Source organism: Urtica dioica, chromosome 11, assembly GCF_054948205.1.
Source record: "Urtica dioica subsp. dioica isolate 48M chromosome 11, U.dioica_male_clone48M_v1_H2, whole genome shotgun sequence".
Taxonomy (NCBI): domain Eukaryota; kingdom Viridiplantae; phylum Streptophyta; class Magnoliopsida; order Rosales; family Urticaceae; genus Urtica; species Urtica dioica.
In genome coordinates, this window is record NC_142766.1 from 13,828,868 (window position 1) to 13,852,037 (window position 23,170).

The 23,170-nt window shown below is 38.0% G+C and overlaps 4 protein-coding genes across 4 annotated transcripts; 2 read left to right on the top strand and 2 right to left on the bottom strand.

The window, feature by feature from the left end:
* The first annotated feature begins 3,176 nt into the window (after positions 1-3,176).
* LOC149381433 (uncharacterized) lies at positions 3,177-6,349 on the top strand. The gene is made up of 4 exons (XM_089601145.1): positions 3,177-3,408; positions 3,515-4,708; positions 5,316-5,547; positions 5,788-6,349. Exons 1-4 carry the CDS (start codon positions 3,336-3,338, stop codon positions 5,975-5,977), a joined length of 1,689 nt encoding a protein of 562 aa, XP_089457271.1. The 5' UTR covers positions 3,177-3,335; the 3' UTR covers positions 5,978-6,349.
* Positions 6,350-12,624: 6,275 nt separating this feature from the next.
* On the bottom strand, positions 12,625-13,260 carry LOC149381434 (uncharacterized). Its single transcript, XM_089601350.1, has one exon. It carries the CDS (start codon positions 13,258-13,260, stop codon positions 12,625-12,627), a length of 636 nt encoding a protein of 211 aa, XP_089457476.1.
* A 1,202-nt stretch (positions 13,261-14,462) lies between these two features.
* LOC149381435 (uncharacterized) lies at positions 14,463-15,221 on the top strand. The gene has a single exon (XM_089601859.1). The coding sequence runs from the start codon at positions 14,527-14,529 to the stop codon at positions 15,049-15,051; it is 525 nt and encodes a 174-aa protein (XP_089457985.1). The 5' UTR covers positions 14,463-14,526; the 3' UTR covers positions 15,052-15,221.
* A 40-nt stretch (positions 15,222-15,261) lies between these two features.
* LOC149381436 (uncharacterized) lies at positions 15,262-17,862 on the bottom strand. Its single transcript, XM_089601858.1, has one exon. The coding sequence runs from the start codon at positions 17,548-17,550 to the stop codon at positions 15,394-15,396; it is 2,157 nt and encodes a 718-aa protein (XP_089457984.1). The 5' UTR covers positions 17,551-17,862; the 3' UTR covers positions 15,262-15,393.
* Positions 17,863-23,170: the final 5,308 nt, after the last annotated feature.

Genomic DNA, 23,170 nt, shown 5'->3' on the forward strand with positions numbered 1-23,170 from the left:
GCTAGTTATTAGTTTATATTTGACAAAGTTCGAATAGTTATCCTAAAATACTGTCAAGTATGACTAAAGACTACCTCTTTAAAATTGTTTTGTGAAAATATAAACATAAATTTAAATGAGCCAAAAATAATTTTAACGGCTAAAAAATGCCGGCGCCAAAAAGCAATAATCTACGCGTTAAAGTGGAGTTGGCGATTGAAGAAAACATCACAATTTAAACTTTAATTTTAAACCTTCCGTCAAAGTTGAAATGTTTTATGTAGATCCCTCTAAGTTAACGTGCAACTCCAATCCTAACACTAAGTTTTGTGTTGAAATCACATTATTTTTGTGTGTTTTTAGCAATAAATTTTTTTCAACTCCAATCACAATACTAAATTTTACACTAAAAATACTATTCTTCAAATAGTATAATAAAGTTGGTTTAGCATTGGAATTGATAACCAACTAAAGCTAAAATAATATAAAACTATTCTTTTTCATTTTGTCGTGTGATACAGTAACACACTAAATTTGATGTGATACTGTATACACACTAAAATATAATGTTGTATTTGCGGTGTGTTTGGAGAATATTTTACATTATATTTGATGATATACCGTGTGGTAAGAGTTGGACCTGAGATAAAAAAAAAAAAAAAAAAAAAAAAAAAAAAAAAAAAAAAAACAGATGGTATCACATAGCTGATCGATTTGTTTCTCTTTTTTTTAGACCACATAACATTAAAATGTATCGTAAAGAAGACCATGAAATTGTTTATTTTGTGAATCTGATTGTATAAAGTGACTTAAGAGTTTAAAATAATAGACAGTGAATCCTTAAAGCCCGCCAGACTACTCCACTAATTCAAAAGTTAGAACCTTTAATTCCTCTTTTTATCTGGTGGCTCGAGTCTGGTGATATGAATATATATGAACAGCAATGTTAGGCATATGGAATATATTTCAATATTAGGCATATGGAATATATTTCAATAATGTTAGGCATATGGAATATATTTCAATGTTAGAAAAATATACAAGGGAAAAAATATTGAACACAAGAAGATAGATTCTAGAATAACAGTAATAGATCATCGCGTTGTCAATAAAATTTGAGTTTCTAACCACTAATAAAGTGTCAAACTTTGAATATCTAGCCACTTGGAAACTTTAAAATATATATATATGGGTAATTAAGCTAAATGGCCTCCCGAAAATAAGCAATTTATTTTTTGCCCACATTTAGTTAATTAATGATAAATAGCCATTGGGATTTATTTACAGTAAAAATGGGACGGGATTGCCCTTTGTTATTCCCGCTCATTTTGTGATCACGGTCATTAAAGATCATCAGCTCAAATATTTGGTCATTAATGATAGCGAAAATCGAGGAAGGTCATTATAACCGTATCTCTGCATTCACACGCAACCGCAAGCTGCTTTTTCAGAAAAAAAATGAAAAAAAGAAAAAGAAAAAAAAAAGGATTTGGCCGCCATCAATGGCCGAGACCGAGCACCCCCCTACTCTCTCTCTCATCGTCATCGTCTCCTTCATCTCCTTCTCCTATCTTCTTTTTCATTCCTTGCGCGCCATCAATGGCCGAGACCGAGCACCACCAGCGCGTGTTCCAGCCGAGAAGACGAGGACAACCACGAGCCGTCGAGGATGCCGGACCGAGAGGAGACACCGGGAAACGACGCAGAGAGCACCGAAGAGATGATTTCACAGCCATCAAGGTGAGAAATCTTCTTCTCCAAAATGGGTTTTAAATTTAGGGTTCAAGATTGAGTTTTTTCTTATTCCGAGCGTAAATCTTCAAATAGAGGTTAGATTTGGGTTGTGAATTGCTGGATTTGGTGGTTATGATTTGATTTTGGCCGAAAAATGAGAATTGGGGTTTATGTATTTGAAATTGGGGCTTTTTGGATTCTGAGAATCGTTTGATGATTTAGAGATGTCTTCCGGGTTGTTTTATGCTCAGGTTGTGATTGAGATTGTTTGTTCTTCATTTTTGGCCGCCGCCACCACTTCTAATCACGACCACCACCACGTCACCACCCCCGTCAAGCGTCACTTCGTCCTCCTCTCTGCGATCTGCGTCCAAGGTCCCGATCGGAAACATGGACACCGCGAAGAACAGTTTTTTTTTTTTTGGTTGTTGCTCACATTAACAGTATGTTCGTGTAAATAGAAAACATATTTACAGTATATTCTTGTAAATACGAAGCATATTTACAGTATATTCATTGTAAATACAAAGCATATTTACAGTATATTCACTGTAAATACAAAGCATATTTACAGTATATTCGAGTAAATAAACTGAAAAAAATTCTGGAAATATTTTGAGCACGAAAATTCTGGAAATTATGAATATATGGAAACAAAATAATATAAATAAATGAAGAATATATTTACAGAGTTTATCCATATAAATTGCCACGAAAATAGATACTAATTACCTAAAGTCAACGCTAAAAACTTCAAAAAACATAACAATAAATGGGATATTAACTTTTAAAATTTGCAGGAAATTTCAAATTTCAAATTTGAAAATTTCACTATTCGGTTTCATTATTTGATTCGAAATTTGAAAAAAAAAATATGTGAATTAAATAAGGGCAAAAGTGTAAACCTAATTTAATTAATAAGCTGCCACGTAAGCAATATGACTATTTACAGCATATTAACGAAAAGTTGGCTAAAAAAAAATTGCTAGCATTAAAGATGGTTACGCAGCCAATTATTTGTATATATTTTAACCTTAATTGTAAACTTTTCCTTTGTTTAACCCTAATTGTAAGAGCACCTTTTTTTCTTCTTCTTACATTACATGCATGTTCATGTTTTTTTGGCTGAGACATGCATGTGCATGTTATTGCCACTTGTTATAGACTTATAGCTGCTTTATATCTTTCAGATCAGACTAATATTTCTTTGGGAAAGGCCCAAAAAGCATCCTCGGTTTATTCGTCTTCTCTTTCTTTCTTTCCATTCTAATTCTCTTCATTTATTTATTTTTTTCCTCTGATGGAACATATTTTGTAAAAAAAACACAAATTATACAAGGCTCTCTCAAACTACCCCGTGCCTCGTCACAAAGCAAACGTCTTTTCCTTTTTAATTTTGCCAATTTCGTAGTCTCTACTTTCTCAACTTTTAATTTATTTTAATTCTTTTACTTTTACCCTCTCTCTCTCTCTCTCTGTAACGGCTTTTATACCCCCAAACCCACAGAGAAGATTCTCCAAAGCTCCTGGGCATCACATGAAAAACCCACTTCAATACCCACCATTTTCTTTTAGGTCTGCTCCGAAACCCCCCAGAAACAAACCTCCTCTGATCTGGACTCATGAACATGGACAAAAGAGCCTCTCATGGCCTCTTCTTTCTCTTCCTCTCTCTCCTCTTCTGGTGCTCTTCCGGTAAGTTAAAAACTACTAACAAACCCATGGTTTCTATTTTATTATTACTACTATACTAAGTAAAGATGTTACCTTTCGTTTGTTTCATCTCCAATCTCCCTCTCAGGAACCTCAGTGGGTTTTCGCTACCACGCGAGAGGAAGAAGAAGCAACAGAGCAATGGCGTTTCTTGAGAAACACCTCAATCTCTCACCCTCCGATTACGACGTTCGGGTCTTCGTTAATTCGGATCGCGAGGCTCTATCTTCCTTCTCCGACTCCGAAGTCGGTTCGTCTCTCGATCTCCACCAGAACCAGAACCAGCTCGAGAGAGCTCTGACGAAACCGAAACCCTCGTCTCTGTCTCGGCTCATCAAAACCGTCGTCGCGACAGTCGGAGACGGCGATCGTACGAGACGACTGGACAGCCTCGCCAAACTGTTACCCACTCTGAAGTCCGTACATTCGGTGCTGACCAGGCTTGACCTCCACGACCGTGTCAAGCTCGCCGTGGCTTTACCTTTCTCGCTCCTTGACCACAAGATGGCCGCGAAACACGAGAGAGAGCTCTGCAGCGTCTTAAGCTTCGTGAAGAGACTAAACTCGTCTGTGATCATCGAAGCAGCCATTAACGACGACGACGAAGAAACGACCCAGATGACGAGCGTCGACGAACTCGTCAAGTCCGCGCTTCAAAAGGCCAACTCCGCAGCCTCAATTTTCCCATGCGAAGACATCGATATTCCCACGACGGTCTTGACACTCAAAACCCATCACATCACAAACCCAAAACACATCTCAGACCTCACTCACAGACTCTCCAAAGCTTTACAAGAAACCAATCCCCAACCCAAAATATCCTCTCTATACTTGCACCCAATAGTTTCCCCAAATCCCCGCAGAGAGCTATTGACCGAATCCCGCGACACGCTATTCACTCCGATCCCCATCCCGACCCCGACCCCGACGATAGTCACAGTGAATCCGACCCCAGTCACAGTCCCGAACCCCGAGGTCCCGATAGTCACAGCCCCGCCGGTGACGAACCCGGTTGCTTCTCCGGCAAGTAATGGCGGCGGGGCCGGTGGGACGTGGTGCGTGGCGAAGCCGGGGGCGTCGGAGGCGGCGCTGCAAGCGGCTCTGGACTACGCGTGCGGTGCCGGGGCCGACTGCTCTCAGCTCCAGCAAGGAGCGAGCTGTTCGAGCCCCGAGACTCTGCAGAGTCACGCCTCGTACGCATTCAACAGCTATTACCAGAAGAGCCCGCTCCCGACTAGCTGCAACTTCGGGGGCGTCGCCGCCTTGACCAACGCCAATCCCAGTCAGTTCTCTCATCTTTTTTTCTTTTTCTTTTTCTCTTGTTGGGATCTCTATAACGGTTAGCCTATAAATAGATAGACTTATATATGGTTGATGTAGGCGAAAGATAGAAGGAGTTGCACAAATAGGTCGGGTCGTTTGAAAGATGCTGATTCTATGAATAAATCGGAGTTTTCCAAACCTTCGACAAGTACCTCTTTATTTTTCATTTTCAGACGGTTTTGCTCGTATTTTAAATGAAACTGTAATCAGCAAGGGAACATGTAGACAGTAAAAAAAGAGTCTGGTTTAACCATAAGGAAAATACCATTAAGAAACGGTATTTACGAGAGAATAGAAGGAAAGGAAGAATTTATTTTCGTGGGTCTCTCGAATACGCGGTTCACATGTTTCAAACACCCTCTTCTATAAATGGAGTAGGGGGTTATGGCGGGAAAAGTGGCATAAATCTTTGAATTTTTTTTTTTTTTTTTATACTAGCGGCTGGTTTTTATGTTTGCTTTATTTTGGCCTGTGTCCATTGACTTTGATCAGGACTTGATAGTTTGGATCACAGAAAGCTCTTTCTAAAAAACATCTTATCTGATGCGTATAATTTTTCGTGACAGGCACTGGATCGTGTGTCTATACGTCATCCGCTTCGTCATCGGCGCCAACGATGGCCTCTCCGCTGACAATGACGCCGTTGACTCCGACGCCGCCAGCTTTAACTCCGCCTCCGATGATCACAAATCCGGCGACGGTCCCAGCTCCAACGATCACGAATCCTGCGACGGTCCCAGCTCCGATGATCACAAATCCGGCGACAGTCCCAACTCCTTCATGGTCCACCGTACCAGGGTAGACTCTCTTTTCGATTTCCTAGAAGTTATAAATCGTATCAGTTTAATCATTCTATTAATTTTTAACTAAAACTAATGAGGACAACATTTCAAACCCAACAATATGGTTTTGGTTAGAGATTTTCACACAAGGACTAAACTTGTATGATATCTAACGTACACTGAATTTGTTTTTTTTGTCTTTTGAAGAATTAATCCATTAACCCTGTTCACTCTTTTATCTTTTATGTTTTTGCAGCTCCGTGGGAATTGCTCCACCTTCGCTGTCGAATACCAGCGCTGATACGGGCCCGGAGTTTGGGCTGGAAGGCCCGCCCGGGTTTTCAAACTCATCCCCTTCCAACGCCGGCGGCGGTTTGAAACCATCCCTGAGCCTGCTCTTCTTGCTCACATCCTTGGCAGTCACAAGGAAGATTGTTCTGGTGTAAGGCTCACAGTGACTGATGACAGTAGATTTTCAGACTGAAATATTGACCCAGATGGTACATCTATATGAATATACATATATATTTCTCCAAGAATAGCCAAGTTGGTGACCTGATCAGTCTCACAAATGCCACAAGATTGGGATGAAGCGCTTAAGAACCAATATATATATATATATATATATATATATATATATATATATATATATATATGGTCAAGTGGTGTGAGGTCTAGAAGTCCAATATAATAGAATTCAGATCATGTGTATATATATTTGTCTTGGAAGAACATATGTTAAGTTTTGTAGGTCTATGGAATTGATCAGTTGTAGTCAAATTTCGTTTTAGTAGCTTTAGTAAAACTAAAATTTGTTACGTATATGCCCCGGTCACTCTCTCTCTCTCTCTCTCTCTCTCTCTCTCTCTCTCTCTCATTGGTTAGCAGTGTAATGATGATTTGAAAGGTTAGAGGAATTTAGACATCTTTTTATGCTAGCCCATTTTTTCTTTTTTTGGTGCAAAAATGTTTGATTAAGAAATCCTTATATACAAGGGAAGATAGATGTCCATGGGAAAAATGCATCTTTAATCATATATGACAAAATCAGACAAAGTTCCCATTAAAAAAAAGGAGATTCATCAATCCTTTTGTCATATATAAATAAGTATCAAGAACTAAATTTAAAGTTTAGTAGAAAAAAAAAGAACTAAATTTGAAGCACATATACTTATTTTGAACTAATGTAAAAAAAATATGTTTTAGAATTGAGAAAAAAATATAATTTTATTCTATGTGGTATTTAATTTGATTGCTTAAAAAATGGGTTTTATGAAATCTAATATAAAATAGAGACCTATGATCAGAAGATAAATAATTGTAATTTGTTTTCTATTAATTACAGTCGCTTAGCATTATCCTATCCTATGCTACCTAAAGAGGGTGCAGTATTGAAAATTGACTTCTCTTCCATATTTATAGTATAGGTTGCAACGTTTTGTTGTGATCAAACTTAGGGCAAACAAAGTTACCCGAACCAAATTTTACAAGTCTCTGAAGTAGATGTTTTATACATTCACGGGTTTTTAACTTCTTTGGGGGCCATTTTGAAGGCCTCTTCTTTGGAAACCCTTCTCTGAGTAGTCTTCGTGGTGCTTCAACATCTAGAAATGGTCCATAGGCGATCAAGCCACTTCTTCAAGGTGACAGCTTGCGAAGTGACGTGAGATCATCATGGTTGAGTTGTCGAGTCTCCTCAAAGGTGAAACGGTGGACAATGCGGTTTGTATCCTCGCGAGGATCTTTTGTTGGTTGGACCATTTTCCGACTCGGACTAGGGTGTCATCAACTAAGCTTCAACTCGCTAATTCTCAATCAGATGTTGGTAGTCCGCTCAATCGGTGGGTCCTTCGACCTGAGGAGATCTTTTGGTCTTATCTATGATGAATTGAAATGTTTCATCATTCATGCTCAAAACGGTTAAAAATGTTTACCTTCTTTTGATAGGGAGATGATGTCTTTACATTGAGGACTTCTATTGAGTGGAGGCACCAATTGTCGATTGTTAAAATGAAAAAGAAAGGAATGGTCACCGTGAAGTTTTAGTTAGACCTTGACTCTAGTGGTCGGGGTAAAATATAGCTCGTAAAAGTGTTTTGTCTAAGGTGGATAAGTAGTACTCACTCAATAGCCCTAGAGAAACAAACTCCCATGTAATCCCTCTTTCCTCTCAGCTTTAATCAAGAGACGTGGGGGTACTTGACCGCTGAAACAAGTATGATGAAATTGGATCTCCATGTCGCAGCCCTCAATTCAGTCGAATTCTGGCAGTGGGCTACCATTCAGGAGTATAGACATCGTCGTCGTCGAAAGGCACGAGTTAATCAACCGACGGAAATGTTCGCCAAACCCCGCAGCTTTGAGTTTCTTATTGATGAAAGACAACTCAACCCGATCATATGCTTTACTTACGAAATGAATCTATATCTGTAGGATTTGAATTCACGCTCTTAAAACTTCACGTGTGTGTTTGGTTTGGGGTAATATTAATCACATTCCCAAAAATCTTAAAGATTACCTTGTTTGATTTGATGTGATTGATGTTAAAAAATATTTTCGAGAGTGTGATTAATTAGTTAATGAAATTACCTTAAAATGTGGTTACCATAAAAAAATGTGTTATTCAGTGAGATGAAATCCTTATTATAAATTTATAAATGATATTATATATTGTTATTTAAGTTTTAAGTATATATATATATATATATATATATATATATATATATATATTAATTGTTCTTTGTTATGAAAACTAAAGGAATAACTTAAATCGAAAACTCTTTAAACACTTATAAGGTAGAAATTTTAGAAGAGAGAATAGAGAAGTATGGAGAGTAAATTGTAGAGAGAAAATAAAAGAGTAAATTGTAAGAATTGGGATGGATATTCCCTTCATCATCCTCATGTATTTATAGTAAAATTTGTGTACATTAGACAATAAGTTAGGTGTAGGGTAATTAATTATTTACCCCATATTTTTTTACTTTTTTTAGTATACCAATTATTTACAACACTCCCCCTTTGGGATGCTCATTGATACATTTATGTGTTCCTGCTGCCTCGTTAAAAACCTTACTAGGAAAAACCCCAGTAGGATAAAAACCTCAGTAAGGAAAAAAAAGAGTACAGGTATGCAAAGCTCCCCCTGATGCAAACATAGGTGCGTTCTTTCTATAAATCTTGCAATTTACGCATTCCAATGTCATGAACATGTTTTCTGAAAGTTGAAGTGGGGAGCGCCTTTGTAAGGAGATCATATGAGTTATCACAAGAACGAATATACTGGATGCTGATAACATTGTTCTTCTCTAGCTCTTGAGTGAATGAAAAGAACTTCGGAGGGATGTGTTTTGTTCTATCACTCTTGATGAATCTTTCCTTCATTTGAGCAACACATGCGACATTATCTTCATAAAGTGTGATAGGGTCCGCGATTGTTGGAAGACCACTGGTGGCTCTAATATATTGCGTCATTGATCTCAGCCATACACATTCACGACTTGCTTCATGTAGTGCTATAATCCCCGCATGATTTGATGATGTGGCAACGAGCGTTTGCTTTTGAGAACACCTCGAAATCGTAATCCTTCCATACGTAACCACATATCCAGACTGAGATCTCCCTTTGTGTGGATCTGATAAGTAACCTGCATCTGCACAACTAATCAAAACTGGTTTTGTCTTGTTAGAATAAAATAATCCTAAATCAATCGTTCTTTGAAGATAACGAAGCACATGTTTGACCTCATTCTAGTGTCTCTTTGTAGGAGCTGAGCTGAATCTTGTTAATAGATTAACTACAAAAGCTATATCTGATCGAGTGCAATTAGCAAGGTACATAAGGGCTCCAATCGCACTGAAATATGGTACTTCAGGACCAAGAATCTGTTCAGATTCCTCACATGGACAAAATAGGTCTTTTACCACATCTAGGGATCTGACAACCATTGGAGTACTTAAATGATTTGACTTATCCATATGGAAGCGTTTTATCACTTTTTTGTGTAATTTGACTGATGCACAAATATTCCATTTTTCACGTGCTCAATCTTTAAGCCAAGACAATATTTTGTCTTCCCAAGATCTTTCATTTCAAATTCTTTCTTTAAGTAAAAGATTACTTCTTTGATCACTTCATCAGTCCCAATGATGTTTAAATCATCAACATAAACAGCGATGATCACACACCCGGATGTTGTTTTCTTATTGAATACACAGGGACAAAGAGAGGTATTGACATAACCCTTTTGTATTAAATATTCAATTAAGCAATTAAACCACATTCATCCGGATTGCTTTAACCTATATAAAGATCTTTGTAATTTGATGGAATATTTTTCTCTAGGCTTTGAACTAGATGCTACAGGCATCTTGAATCCTTCAGGGATCTTCATATATATGAGTATCTAGCGATCCGTATAAATAAGATGTGACAACATCCATGAGATGCATATTTAGTTTCTCATGCACTACTAGGCTGACTAAGTATCTGAATGTAATTCCATCCATTACAGGGGAATATGTTTCTTCAAAATCAATTATGGGCCTTCGAGAAAAACCTTGGGCAACAAGTCGAGCTTTGTATCTCACAATCTCGTTTTTCTCATTTCTCTTTCGTACAAATACCCATTTGTATCCGACAGGTCTCATATCTACTGGTGTGAGTACTATAGGTCCAAAGACCTTGTGCTTCTTAAACGAGTCAAGTTCGGTTTGAATTGCATTTTTTCATTCACCCCAATCGTGTCTATTTTTACATTTAGTAACAGATCTTGGTTCGCGATCTCCATCATTTTCATCCATGACATCACATGCCAGACTATATGAGAATGCATCATTGATTTCATCATTTCGGTTCCATTGTATACCTGTATTGGCATAATTAATCGAAATTTTTCGATTTTCCTCGTTTTGTATTTCTAGAAAACATTCCTCTATTTTGGGGTCATTTTTTTCTCTCTGCTCCTTTTCTTTTCCGAGGATTTTTATCTTTGGAACCGAATGGTCTTCAACGCTTCAGGCGTGTTGTGACTTCATGAGTGACTTTAGTTTTAAATTGTCCTTTTGGGACATCAATTTGCGCAGCAGCATTTGCAGCTGGAATGTATGATTTAGTCACTCTCCTTAGTGTATGTAAACGCATCAGGAAGCTGATTTGTAATATCTTGCAAATGTACAATCCTTTCCACTTCTCATTCACAGTCTTTTGTGTAAGGGTCAAGATGCAATAATGTTGGTACAGACCACGTAATTTCCTTTTCCAGCTGGTTTCTTTCTCCCCCTAATATTGAGAAATTTTCTTCATCAAAATGACAATAAGCAAAACATGTTGTAAAAACATCACCAGTTTGAGGTTCTAGATACCAAACAATAGATGAACTTTAATATCCTACGTAAATTCCAAGCCTTCTTTGAGGTCTCATCTTTGTTCTTTGAGGTGGTGCTATAGACACATAAATAGCACATCCAAAAATTCTCAGATGAGATATATATGGAACTTGGCCAAATGCAAGTTGCAGAGGGGAGTATTTATTATATGCACTTGGTCGGATGCGAATTAATGCAGCAACATGCAAGATTGCATAACCCCATACTGAAGCATGGAGCTTTGTTCTCATTATCAATGGTCTAGCAATAAGCTGGATGCGCTTGATTAGCGATTTAGCTAGACCATTTTGTGTATGTACATGAGCAACAGGATGTTCCACATCAATCTCAACTGACATACAATAATCATCGAATGTTTGGGATGTAAATTCATCGGTATTATTGAGCCTGCTTTTCTTAATTGTATGATCAGGAAATTGAGCTCTTAATTTGATTACTTGAACAAGTAATTTCGCAAATGCCATATTGCGAGTTGATAACAGACAAACATGCTACCATTTGCTAGAGGCATCTATCAATACCATTGAGGGATCTTCTGGCCCTTCAATGGATGCCCATGTGTGTTTTCAATAATTCTTTGCATCATAATAGAACCAGGATGACCCAAACGATTATGTCATGTCGTTAAAATTGAAGATTCGATGACTACCGAATTTGATTATATCGCATTTATATACGTGTAGTGCAATCCAGTAGGGAGCATAGGTAGTATTTCTAAAATTTGTCTCTTTCCAAATTCGGATGTCGTAAGACACATATATTTCATGGTACCTTCAGTTATAGATTGAGTATTAAATCCATGAGAATATATATCATTAAAACTCAACAAGTTTCATTTGGATCTCGGTGAAAATAAGGCATTATTTATAGTGAATTCTGTTCCATTCGGCAGTGTGAAATTTTACTTACCAATACCTTCAATTAGATCTACAGGACCTGATATAGTATTCACAAAAATTTTCGTTGGCTTTATCATTGAGAAAAACTTTTTATCATTCAAAATAGTATGCGTTGTTCCACTATCCGGTATGCAAATTTCTCCAGTACCAACCATTTGGTTCGCCTCACAATTAGCTTTTTTCATATGATAACTTCAAATTAAAACAAAATAAAGTTAATGGGGAAGACATACTTATAGTATACTAATTTGTTACATAATCTTGAGAAAAAAAGAAAAATATATATATAACACATACTATACATATTTAAATAGTCAGGTAAAACATTGGACCAATTTGTTTCATTCCCAGAAAAACATACATGCATCATTAATCTATATCACCGAAGTTTTCAACGAAAGCAGCAGAACCAACAATAGTGTGCGCAAGATCACCATCGAAGTCGGAAGCATCAAGATGAATGGAGCCGTCTAAAGGTTCTTGGTCAATAAAGTTGACCTCTCTTTCTTTCCCCTTCAAGGATGCTTTATATAGATTGCACAAATGCTGATAAACACAACAAAGTCTAGATCAGTGCCCTTTTGTGCCACATCTATGACAAACATCTTCTTTACCCTTGGAAGAACTTGGGTATTTTCCCTTTTTGTGGGGATAATCGTGATTCTTTTCATCTTGCTGCTTCTTATGATAATCTTTCGTGGTATTGTAAGGATGGTTATGATTATAGCCACGACCACGTCGGTATCCACATCCACGACCACGACCATGACCATGATCTCGACCTCGACCTCATCCTCGTCCAGGAATTAGTTCTGTTGTTCAGGTTCTTCGGAGTTAACGGCGTTTATTTCAAGTAATGCTTTTGAACTTGTCGGACAAGATTGGTGATTCTTTATCAGCAATTCATTATTCTTCTCTGCGATTAGAAGACAAGTGATTAGTTCAGAATATTTTGTAAATCCTCGAACACGATATTGTTGTTGCAAGGTTACGTTCGATGCATGGAAAGTAGTGAACGTCTTTTCCAGCATGTCATGATCGGTCACTTGGTCTCCACAAAATCTCAGATGAGATACTATTCGGAACATCGCAGAGTTATATTCGCATACTTTTTTGAAATCTTGGAACCGTAAAGCGTTCCATTGATCACGGTATACTGGAAGCATGATCTCTTTTTGGTGAAAATACCTGTCCCTCAACTCCTTCCAGAGTAAACTTGGATCTCTGGTGGTGAGGTATTCACTTTTAAGTCCCTCGTCAAGATGTCGACGAAGAAAAATTAAAGATTTAGCCTTGTCTATATTTGACGAGGCATTTTCCTCAGAAAGTGTTTCCAGTAAACCCAAAGATTCCAGATGCATCTCTACATCCACCTTCCAGGGCATGTAGTTTTGGTCTGTGATGTCTAGAGCACTGATATCAAGCTTGACGAGATTTTCCATGATGATAACTATTATGAAATATAAAATTTCTTAGATTAATGATTAAGGATATATAAGTCTACAACAATTGTAATGAATAAAAAGTAATACATGAATCCAAATATTACTCCAACGAAATAAAATTCATCCGGTAGAATTTCTATGGTAAAAATATAAACATTAAACATAACAATAAGTATGGCAATAAAGACTAGTATTTAGCGAGACATTTTGAGTTTGAACCGAAAAAAAATATTAGGAGATGAGAAAAATATATATGAGGTAGAAGAAAATTTGAGAGTTTTGTGCGGTTAAAAATGAGTTGAATAGTATGTATTTATAAGGTAAAATATAGTCGTTTATAACGGTTATATTTATTAATTTTGTGGCAAAAATAATTGTATTTAAGTATAACAATGTGTAATAAACAATATGTAGATGTACGAGTATTGAAATGACATAGCTAATCAAAGTAAAATATTAAGTAGAGCAGTTAAAATAAATTTGCAATTAATAGCATTTTTTTATAAGGTGGCAGAGCCTCCTGCATATAGAAAATTGATATTAATTACAAGTAAGATGTAGTTCACATCACTTTACTACAAGGAGGCAGAGCCTTCCATGTATATAGTATTATGATGTTATACATTAACGAAGTTAAAATATTGTAAATCACATCATATTATTATAAGGTGGCAGAGCCTCATCTGTATAATAATCTGGTGTTATACAATAAATAATAGTTATACGAGTTTTAGTGTTTAGAGTATTATACCTCTGAGTTGATCTTGACGAGAGTGATCGTGCTGATAACGTATTATGAAAACCAAAGGAATAACTTAAATCGAAAACTCTTTAAACACTTATAAGGTATGAATTTTAGAAGAGAGAATAGATAAGTATGGAGAGTAAATTGTACAGAGAAAATGAAAGAGTAAATTATAGAAATTGAGATGGATTTTCCCTTCGTCATCTTCGTTGTATTTATAGTAAAATTTGTGTACATTAATCAATATATTAGGTGTAAGATAATTAATTATTTACACCATATTTTTTAGTTTTTTAAGCATATCAATTTTTTACAACATTCTTTAAATTTAATACGCTAATTTCTTTTTCTCTTTCTATGTTTTGTGCTTATGTTGTTTTTTACCCACTTAATCATAAAAAATAAAAAAAATAAAAAAATAAAATTCCTATTTCTCTCCCCCCACAAATAAATAATTCTATTTGTTTCTAATAGTTCACCCCTCCGTTCATCTAGAAAGAACGAAAGAAAGCAAAGCAATGAGCCAAAGGCAGAGCCCAACCCCTCCTCCGCTCCCTCCGTCGGCGGCGCCGTCGTCGAAGTGCGGGCAGTGCCTGACGGAAGGGAAGTGGATCCTCCACCAAGTCCGGTGCAGAGGAATGCACCGCCGCCTCTGCACCACCTGCGTCCTCCAGCTCCACCCCGCCGCCTTCTGCCCCGTGTGCTTCCAGCTCCACGACGGAGGAGCCGCCGCCGCCTCCAAGCGCCTCAGCTGCAGCAAGTGCTCCTCCCTCACCCACTCCCACTGCCTCTCCCCCGCCGCCGGCCCCTTCCTCTGCGCCGCCTGCGCCGACCCCTCCCACTTCCACGCCCACGGCCGCCGCCAAGCCCTCCTCGTCCTCTGCGCCGCCCGGATCTCCGCCGCCTCCATGGCCAAGGCCCTCCTCCTCGCCCGCGCCGAGGCCGACCGCCGCGTCCGCGACGCCGCCATCGCCCGCAAGCGCGCCCGCGAAGCCATCGACAACCTCGCCCTCGTCGCCGATCGGACCCCCACCGCCGGTTAGTTCTTAGCGGCTGGATCTCCCTTCGTCTGCTTTTGCTTTCGCAAGATTCGCCTTAGCTTCTTCGTTCGTCCTTAATTCGGACTAGCTTTGTTCTGTGATCAAATTTGCTGGAGATGTAAGTAATTTTGCTTGGAAGAAGAAGATGCTGGTATTTGTGTATTGAATGCTTATCTTATTTGTGTCACTTTTAGCTTCTGAGAATCACTTAGTTTTCCAAGAGATAGTATTTCATTTAACACAATTAAACCTATGAAAGTCGATCGAAGAGTATATAATTAACCACAAAGACTTCCACACTTGGTAATAACAAGTTGTACATTACAAATCTATGAAATCTCGATTTCACAGATCGTCGAAGCCCTCGACGAGTATGTCGCTGATTTCATCTCCGGCGGAAAAGTCACCGGGGGTTGAACCCAAACCCTCGGAGCCGATCAACAATCGGTGGGTCTCCGAATCTGGGACCCAACCCTTCTCCAACATCACGTCCAGTAACCGACGAGCCTCGTCTCGGTCCCCCTCTTTCCACAGGCCCTGAACGAGGACGTTGTACACGGCCGAGTCCATTACTCCGAGCGGGACGAGTTTCTCGATCGAACGCGAGATCCCGCGCAGCCCGCGGTGGTCCGCCACGCGGGAAACCATACCCAGAAGCCTCTCCGAGTCGGGCTCGACTCCCTCGTCGACCATCGCGTTGAAGAGCGAAACGCAATCCCCGGCCCGATTCTCCATCGAGCTCGTGACCTCGATCGCGACGCGGTACGCTTCCGCGTCGAGGTCGATTCCCGAAATTAGCATCCGCGAGAGCACCGCGATCGCATCTCTGGGCCTTCTTTCTCTCGACAGCCCTCGCATTATTGTCGTGTAAATCGAGCCGTCGAATGAAGTGTCCGATGAATAGTAAGCCAATCGACACAGTTCCGTCGCCTCGCCGGGCTTCCCTGTGTCACAAACGGCCTCGATGAGCAAATCGAACGAAGAAGACCCGAGAGAGGAACCGTTGCGAGACATGTAACGGAACAGCTCCGCGGCTTCGTGGACCGACCGAGCGCTGCTGCAGAGAGCTTCGACTAGTTTGGAGTACGCTATCGGATCCAAAACCCACGAGTTGGTTTTGATCAGACGAAGCAGCTTCAGAGCGCTCTCGAGCTTCCTCGAATTGGAGTTCCCGAGAACGAGGGCCGAGTAGGTATCGGAGTCGGGAACGATTGAAGACACGACCATTCTACCGAGAAGCTCAGAACCTTTCTTGATCCCTTGTCGATCACACGCCCATCTGATAATGACGTTCCAAGAATCGCAGTCATCGACATTGAGTTCGGACATTCTCCGCAAAATCTCCATCGCCAACGAGAATTCTCCGGCTCGGTAACAGCCCTCGAGCAGCGCATTGTACGGCCGAGTTTCAAGAACGCTCTTCTCCTCCAAGAACTTCGCAGCCTCACCGACTTTTCCCGATCGACAAAACACGTCGACCAAACCAACGACCGCGTCAACGGGCATTTCTAGGCCCGCCTTTAACGCCTCTTCGAGAACGGAGACCGCTTCGTCCTGCAAAAGGTTTTCGCAAAAACACCCCATCAAAGCCGTTGAAGTCGAGTAATCGAGCTCAAAGCCGCAATCTCTCATCATTCCGAACAATCTGATTCCCTCGCTATGCCTGTTCTCTCTACAGACCAACGGTACGACGACCCTGAAGAAGTTCGGATCGAGCTTCTTAAGCCCTAATTCAAACATCTCACGCAGAACGCCGACGGCTTCATCGACCTGATTCTTTGCAAAGAGACCCTTTACGATTATCTCAAAGGACTTGCTGTTGGGGCTACAACCTTTCTTCTCCATCCTCTTGAACTGATCCAATGCGGTTTCGAGGCGCTCAGAGTCGACCAAAGCCTCTAACAAACAATTCAGAGTCTCGATGCTCGGCGAAATGCCCGCCTTGACCATCTCTTTGTAAACAAGCAACACGTCCCGAAACTCTCTCTTTTCCTTCACCAAAGCACTCATCAGAGCGTTGACCGTCCCTACGGGGGGACTATACCCACCCGAATTCATGATAACAAGCACGGACAGAGCTTCGCTGAGCCGACATTGCTCGACAAACTCGCCGATCAGCGCCAACAGAGCCTCTTTGGTACCTGGGAGTTTCTCTCTCACCATGTTCTGGCAAAGCCCTTCCATTTCCTCAACGATCCCAGCAAAACCCAGCTTCCGAATTATCCGGCAATAAGTCTCCGGGGTGTGACGAAACCGGGTTTGACGAGAAGCCCCTTTGAATAGCTTCACGGCACTGCTCAAGTCGTGTGTGTCGTCCAAAACCCGGATAAAGTTATCCGCGACAAGCTTATTCCTAGTGACCTGGTGAGTTTTTCCCTCGGAATTGGTTTCAGTGACAGTTTCTAATGAAGCAGCGCAAGAGTTTGATGAAGAGTATGAGGTTGATATGACCCAGATGGGGATTCGCTTGCATATCGATGAAGGCGATAGCTTTATGGCCATTGATGGTGTCTCGTCTCTTGGGCCGTTTGGGTTTGAAGTTTTATTTCCGATGAAACATTGGAACAGTAATTGGGAATCTAAAATATTTTATTGGAAGACGAGTTGAAAGGAAATCACGCATCACTGAGCTTTCTAAAGGAGAGATTGGAAAGGCTTTGGGAGAGTGCCGTGATTTGTTGGTCCGCCGTCTCGCAGTTTCTGTGGTTAATGAATCCACGTTGCAGGTTTTAAACGACAACGGAAGTAAACGACATGGTAGTACAAACGACAATAGACTGAAAACGTAAAGACGACATCCAAATGGATGATAATCACGAAATGTCCTTTTTTCTATAGATATGGTTTTATGCTCATTTTATATTTTTCTCATAGAATACGCATACACTAAAAATATATATTAATTTTGACAACAAATTTAAACTAGGGTATATATATTAACGCAAAATAATGGGACAATCATATCCAAATCCATGATAATTGACGTAACTGTTCATATTTTATTAGAAAGAGCTATTGGCGGTAAAAACACTCAATATTTTCGAGTTAATGCGGTTTAATATTAATTCTTTAAAAGTTGCAGGAAAAATACTCAACGTTAGAATATTCTTCCACCGTTATTACATGTCGTTAAAATGGACGAAAAGACAGATATAATTTATCTAGACGAGCAAAATTAAAAAAAAATAAACATCATATTTTTATAATATTTAAAAAAAATTAAAAAATTGTTTTTTCTCTATCCTTGACTTGAATTCTCTATCCCTCAAATGCATTTTCGTTTATTTTAATATTTATGTTAATATTGAAAAAGTTTTAATACTACTCTTTGTTTTTAAATAAATTACAGATATATTAAACTAACATTAAATAAAGAGCTACAACCAATTCATTAAATTTTTTAATGTAAAATTATTATGTATTTACAGCATTAAAATAATTAAGATTAATAATAAATAAAATGTTATTAACATAAAGTTTGCCAAAAAAAATCGTATATAAAAATAAAAATGTTCGTGCTCGTGCTCGTGCTCGTGCTCGTGGTGAAGAAAGAGATGAGAGAGAGAATATAGAATTTTAATTTTTTTTCCCTTAACATAATAAAATTAAGCTTATTTTTAATTTTGCTAATTTAAATGACTTACATGTGTTTTACCATCTATTTTAACGAACAAGTAGTTACGGTGAAAGGATATTGTAACATTTATTATTTTTCCCACAACTTTTAAAGAATGGACATTAAACTGCAAAAATAAAAAAACATTTGAGTATTTTTGCACCTTCTTTATTGTGATAATATTGTATGCACCTTCTATCTTCACAATAATACTCCACATTTATATGTAATTAAACATTTGTTATGAAAACCAAAGAAGCAATCCGAAGTTAACGGCGACCACGACCACGACCATGACCTCGTCCTCGAGCCGGAATATAGTTTAGTTGTTCAGGGTTTTTCGGAGTTAACTGCGTTTACTTTAGGTAATGTCTTTGAACCTGTCAGACGAGATTGGTGATTCTTTATCAGCAACTCATTATTCTTATCTGCAATTAGTAGACATGTGATTAGTTCAAAATATCTCGTAAATCCTATTGTTGATGCAATGTTAAGTTCGATGCGGGAAAAATGGTGGACGTCATTTTCTAGCATATCATGATCTATCACTTGGTCTCCACAAAATCTCATATGAGATACTATTCGGAACATTGCAAAGTTATATTCGCTGACCTTTTTGATATTCTGGAACCGTAGAGTGGCCCATTGCTCACGGTATACGGGAAGCATTATATCTTTCTGGTGGAAATACCTATCCCTCAGCTCCTTCCAGTGTAAACTTGGATCTCTATCGGTGAGGTAATCACTTTTAAGTCCATCGTCATGTTGACGAAGGAAAACTAACGATTTTTCCTTGTCTATACTTGATGATGCATTTTCTTCATAAGGTGTTTCCAGTAGACCCATTGATTCCAGATGCATCTCTACATCCATTTTCCAGGTCATGTAGTTTTGACTTGTGATGTCTAAAGGACTGAAATCGAGCTTTGACAATGTTGTCATTGTGAGGAATTCTTGCCCACGAGAAGATACTTATATAAATTCTCGTTGAAATTATTAATAAAATAAAGTTTGACATTTATTATCTATTTGAATTGAAAGCGTTATTTCTTATTTAATGAGATTTATTAAACATTCATTATTCCATAGCCTCCGTATCTAACTGAGTCACGTGCTGGGCACCTGAGTTCGGGCGGTGTGCTAAAACATGGTCGATGACTGATATACGCCTAGAAAACTATATCTAAAGTCATATATGTGGAACACATAGGTGAAGGCTGATCACTATGTGGGAGCATTCTACACTTGTGGTAAGTGTACGACTTGGACAGGTCTTGGTGTAGATGTGTCGTTTAAGGACCGTTACGACACACTAACCGAGACCACTATGATGGTCACAGTGAGACTTGATCTAAATCCTGAAGTGATCATGGACAATGAGTTATGATACTGAGCTCTTTGACTCATTCGCTAAAAGGCTATTCATGCTAATCACAGCTTATGTCTTGGGAGTTTTCTCATAGCATAATTCGAGTGGGAAATGATTTACAGATACAGAATCCAGCCTTCCTGAAAGAAGGTTAATGTTCTCTCACCTAAGGGTTGATTCCAGAACCGATAGATTGTGCGCACTTTCGAAGTAAGTAACGTTCGAAAGAATCTTTCGCTAGGGAAGCAACAATGCTTAGGGCTGATATGTATCAAGGGAAGTATAACGGAATAAATTGACTTATCTCGATACGGGTTGAACCTGGAGGATCTTGATCACGAACTGACTATATCAGTGGACACTCGTCACGATGAGTAAATATAATTCTAGTATAAAGGAGAGTTCAGTCTTGGCTTACAAAGTGGAGTATTTGACCAAGATTAAACGAATCGATGGAAAAAGAGAAAGGACTATTTCGTCTTTTTCATCGGATTTGTTAAGCTTCTATTACTAGGTTCATAGTCCCCGATTCGGCTCTGATAAAGGCGGATAAGAACTTTCGTATAATAATGTTAGTTTATCATTATTCATCTCACTTGCTGTAATTATGATTGACAACATTAATTCTGGAAAACGGGTATTCGCAGAATTAAATAAATATTTATGGTAGAATTGTTTATTTATTGTTTGATCGAGTAAATAAACAATTATTAATTATTTGTCTATTGTTGGATCAAGTAAATAAATGATTAATTAGGTTTTAAGCAATTGAGCCTTGCACACATGAAAAATTCGAAATAGCGTTTATGGCAATATGATTTGCGCAAATCTCCTTGGCCGTGTGCCATCAAGTTCGAAAATTTCAAAATTGGTATTTACCAATATTTTCTCTTTAGCTGTTTAAATAAATGAGAGAGAATAATATAAGATATTGTCATATATTCTCTCATTATTTAAAGGAAAGTATTTAGGAGAATATATGAGAATATATTTAAAGGGAAATAACATATTCTCCTTTATTATCTCACTAAATAAAATATTCTCTATTTAAATAGAGAATAATATCTCATAGATATTAATCTGATGGATGAGAGAAAAAGTAGGATTCACTTGTGGAGATCCAATGGCCTAGATTTAATCCACTAGTGTGAACACAATAAAAGGAAATAAAATATTCTGGAATATTCCATGAATATCTCATTTCGCTACTATAAATAGGGGTTCATGAGAAGGCAAAAATAAGCAATTATTTGAGAAAAATTTCATGCATTCTAGCCACCTTTTGGCCGTGCACTTCTGCCTCTCTTCCCCTCGGAAATTCATTTCCATTCTTAGTAAAATAAGAGCGAGATCTCGAAACACCTAGTTTCGTGATCTAGTGAGATAAAGACTGAGCCCACTAACTTTCTTATTCGTCTCGGAGATTACGTTTCGGAAGACTAAGGTGTACGCGATTGGTTTAGGAGCATTCTGTAGCTGAACCGAAAATCAATGTAAGTACTCGTTTACTCTTATAATGGTTGCTTGACATATATGCTCTCGTATAAAATTAATTAACGTAAATCTAGATCTTGTCATATAATCAATGAATTAATTAGCTCATGATTAGCGTAATTAATTACTTTTCTGCATTTATATGGTTATATGGGGGAATCATCCCCAACAGTCATGATGATAACTATTATGAAATATAAAAATATCTTAGATTAATGACATGCAAGTCTACCAAAATTGTAAAGAATAAAAAGTAATACATAAATCCAAACATTACTATAACGAAGTAAAAAAACATAAACACTACTATATGAGGCAGAAGAAAATTTGAGATTTTTGTGTGGCTAAAATAAGTTGAAAAGATATGTACTTATAAGATAAAATGTAGCCGTTTTATGGTCGTTATATTACCGTTGGGTATTTTTTTTAATTTTGTGGTAGAATTAATCAAAGTAAGTATAACAATGTAAAATAAACAAGATGCAAATGTACGGATATTAAAATTACATAGTTAATCAAAGTAAAATATTAATAAAGCAGTTAAAATAAATTTGCAATTAATAGCATTCTTCTATAGATGGCAGAGCCTCATGTATAGAAAATCGACATTAGTTACGAATAGGATTTGATGTAGTTCACATCACTTTACTATACGGTGACAAAACCTCATGTGTATAGTAATATGGTGTTATACAATAACAAATAATGATTGTAAATTTTTTAGTGTGTAGAGTATTATACCTCCGAGTTGATCTTACGGATGAGGGCGATCGTGCTGATAACGTGTTATGAAAACAAAACCAACAATTGAAACTAAGGATACTTTAAACATTAATAATTCAAGGAGAGAGAGAGAGAGAGAGAGAGAGAGAGAGAGAGAGAGAAGAGTGAAAATGTAGAAACCGGTGATAAATATTTCTTCATCTATCCACATGTATTTGAAGTAGATTTTGGAGTACATTAATCAATAAAGTAGATAAAGGTAATTAGTTATTTACCCATTAATCAATACCAATTATGCATAAAATTATTCACAACAACATTGAATTTGTGTATTAGTTTGATAACAAACTCAAAGCGGTGCATAAAAACCCACCACTTATAAAAATAAGGCAAGCCTGTCCAAAAATCATAGTTTATGGTTGTAGGCTTTTATGCTCTAATCTCCCTTTACGCCCCAACTAATATCTAAGTTCAATAATATTTGTCTTGTTCCATAACTAAATTAGTTTTATGTCCAATGCTTAATGTCTGTTATCCATATTTGTTCTTTTTGTGTAGTGAATGATTGTTGGCTCTCTTGGAGAATTATAAAAAGAAACAAAGACTTCGTGGCCATTTTTCATCGTAGATTATTCGTTCTTTTTTTTTTATTGAGCTAGTCGAGGTGACATTTTCTCTACCAAATGGTGTCTATATCTCTACACAACGACTCCATATCAACACATCAACTTCCAACAATATTCTATAAGTTTTAGCCCTTGAAATTCGGAAGAGTCTTAGAAGGTATCATTGTCGTCTCAATTACCAATGTTCACACAAAGTATATTGATCTCCTCCATATGATTAGTATGATTAATCAGACCATGAAACAAGTTTTCCAATTGCGTAACGTAAAGTTTTGAAAAACTTTCTCAATTGGG

Bases quoted from the DNA above. Each gene is read 5' to 3' on its own strand.
- LOC149381434 (XM_089601350.1), bottom strand. From the start codon at position 13,260: ATGGAAAATCTCGTCAAGCTTGATATCAGTGCTCTAGACATCACAGAC.
- LOC149381433 (XM_089601145.1), top strand. From the start codon at position 3,336: ATGAACATGGACAAAAGAGCCTCTCATGGCCTCTTCTTTCTCTTCCTC. The intron at 3,409-3,514 runs GTAAGTTAAAAA...TCTCCCTCTCAG, and splicing joins CCTCTTCTGGTGCTCTTCCG to GAACCTCAGTGGGTTTTCGC. The intron at 4,709-5,315 runs GTCAGTTCTCTC...TTTTCGTGACAG, and splicing joins CTTGACCAACGCCAATCCCA to GCACTGGATCGTGTGTCTAT.
- LOC149381436 (XM_089601858.1), bottom strand. From the start codon at position 17,550: ATGGCCATAAAGCTATCGCCTTCATCGATATGCAAGCGAATCCCCATC.
- LOC149381435 (XM_089601859.1), top strand. From the start codon at position 14,527: ATGAGCCAAAGGCAGAGCCCAACCCCTCCTCCGCTCCCTCCGTCGGCG.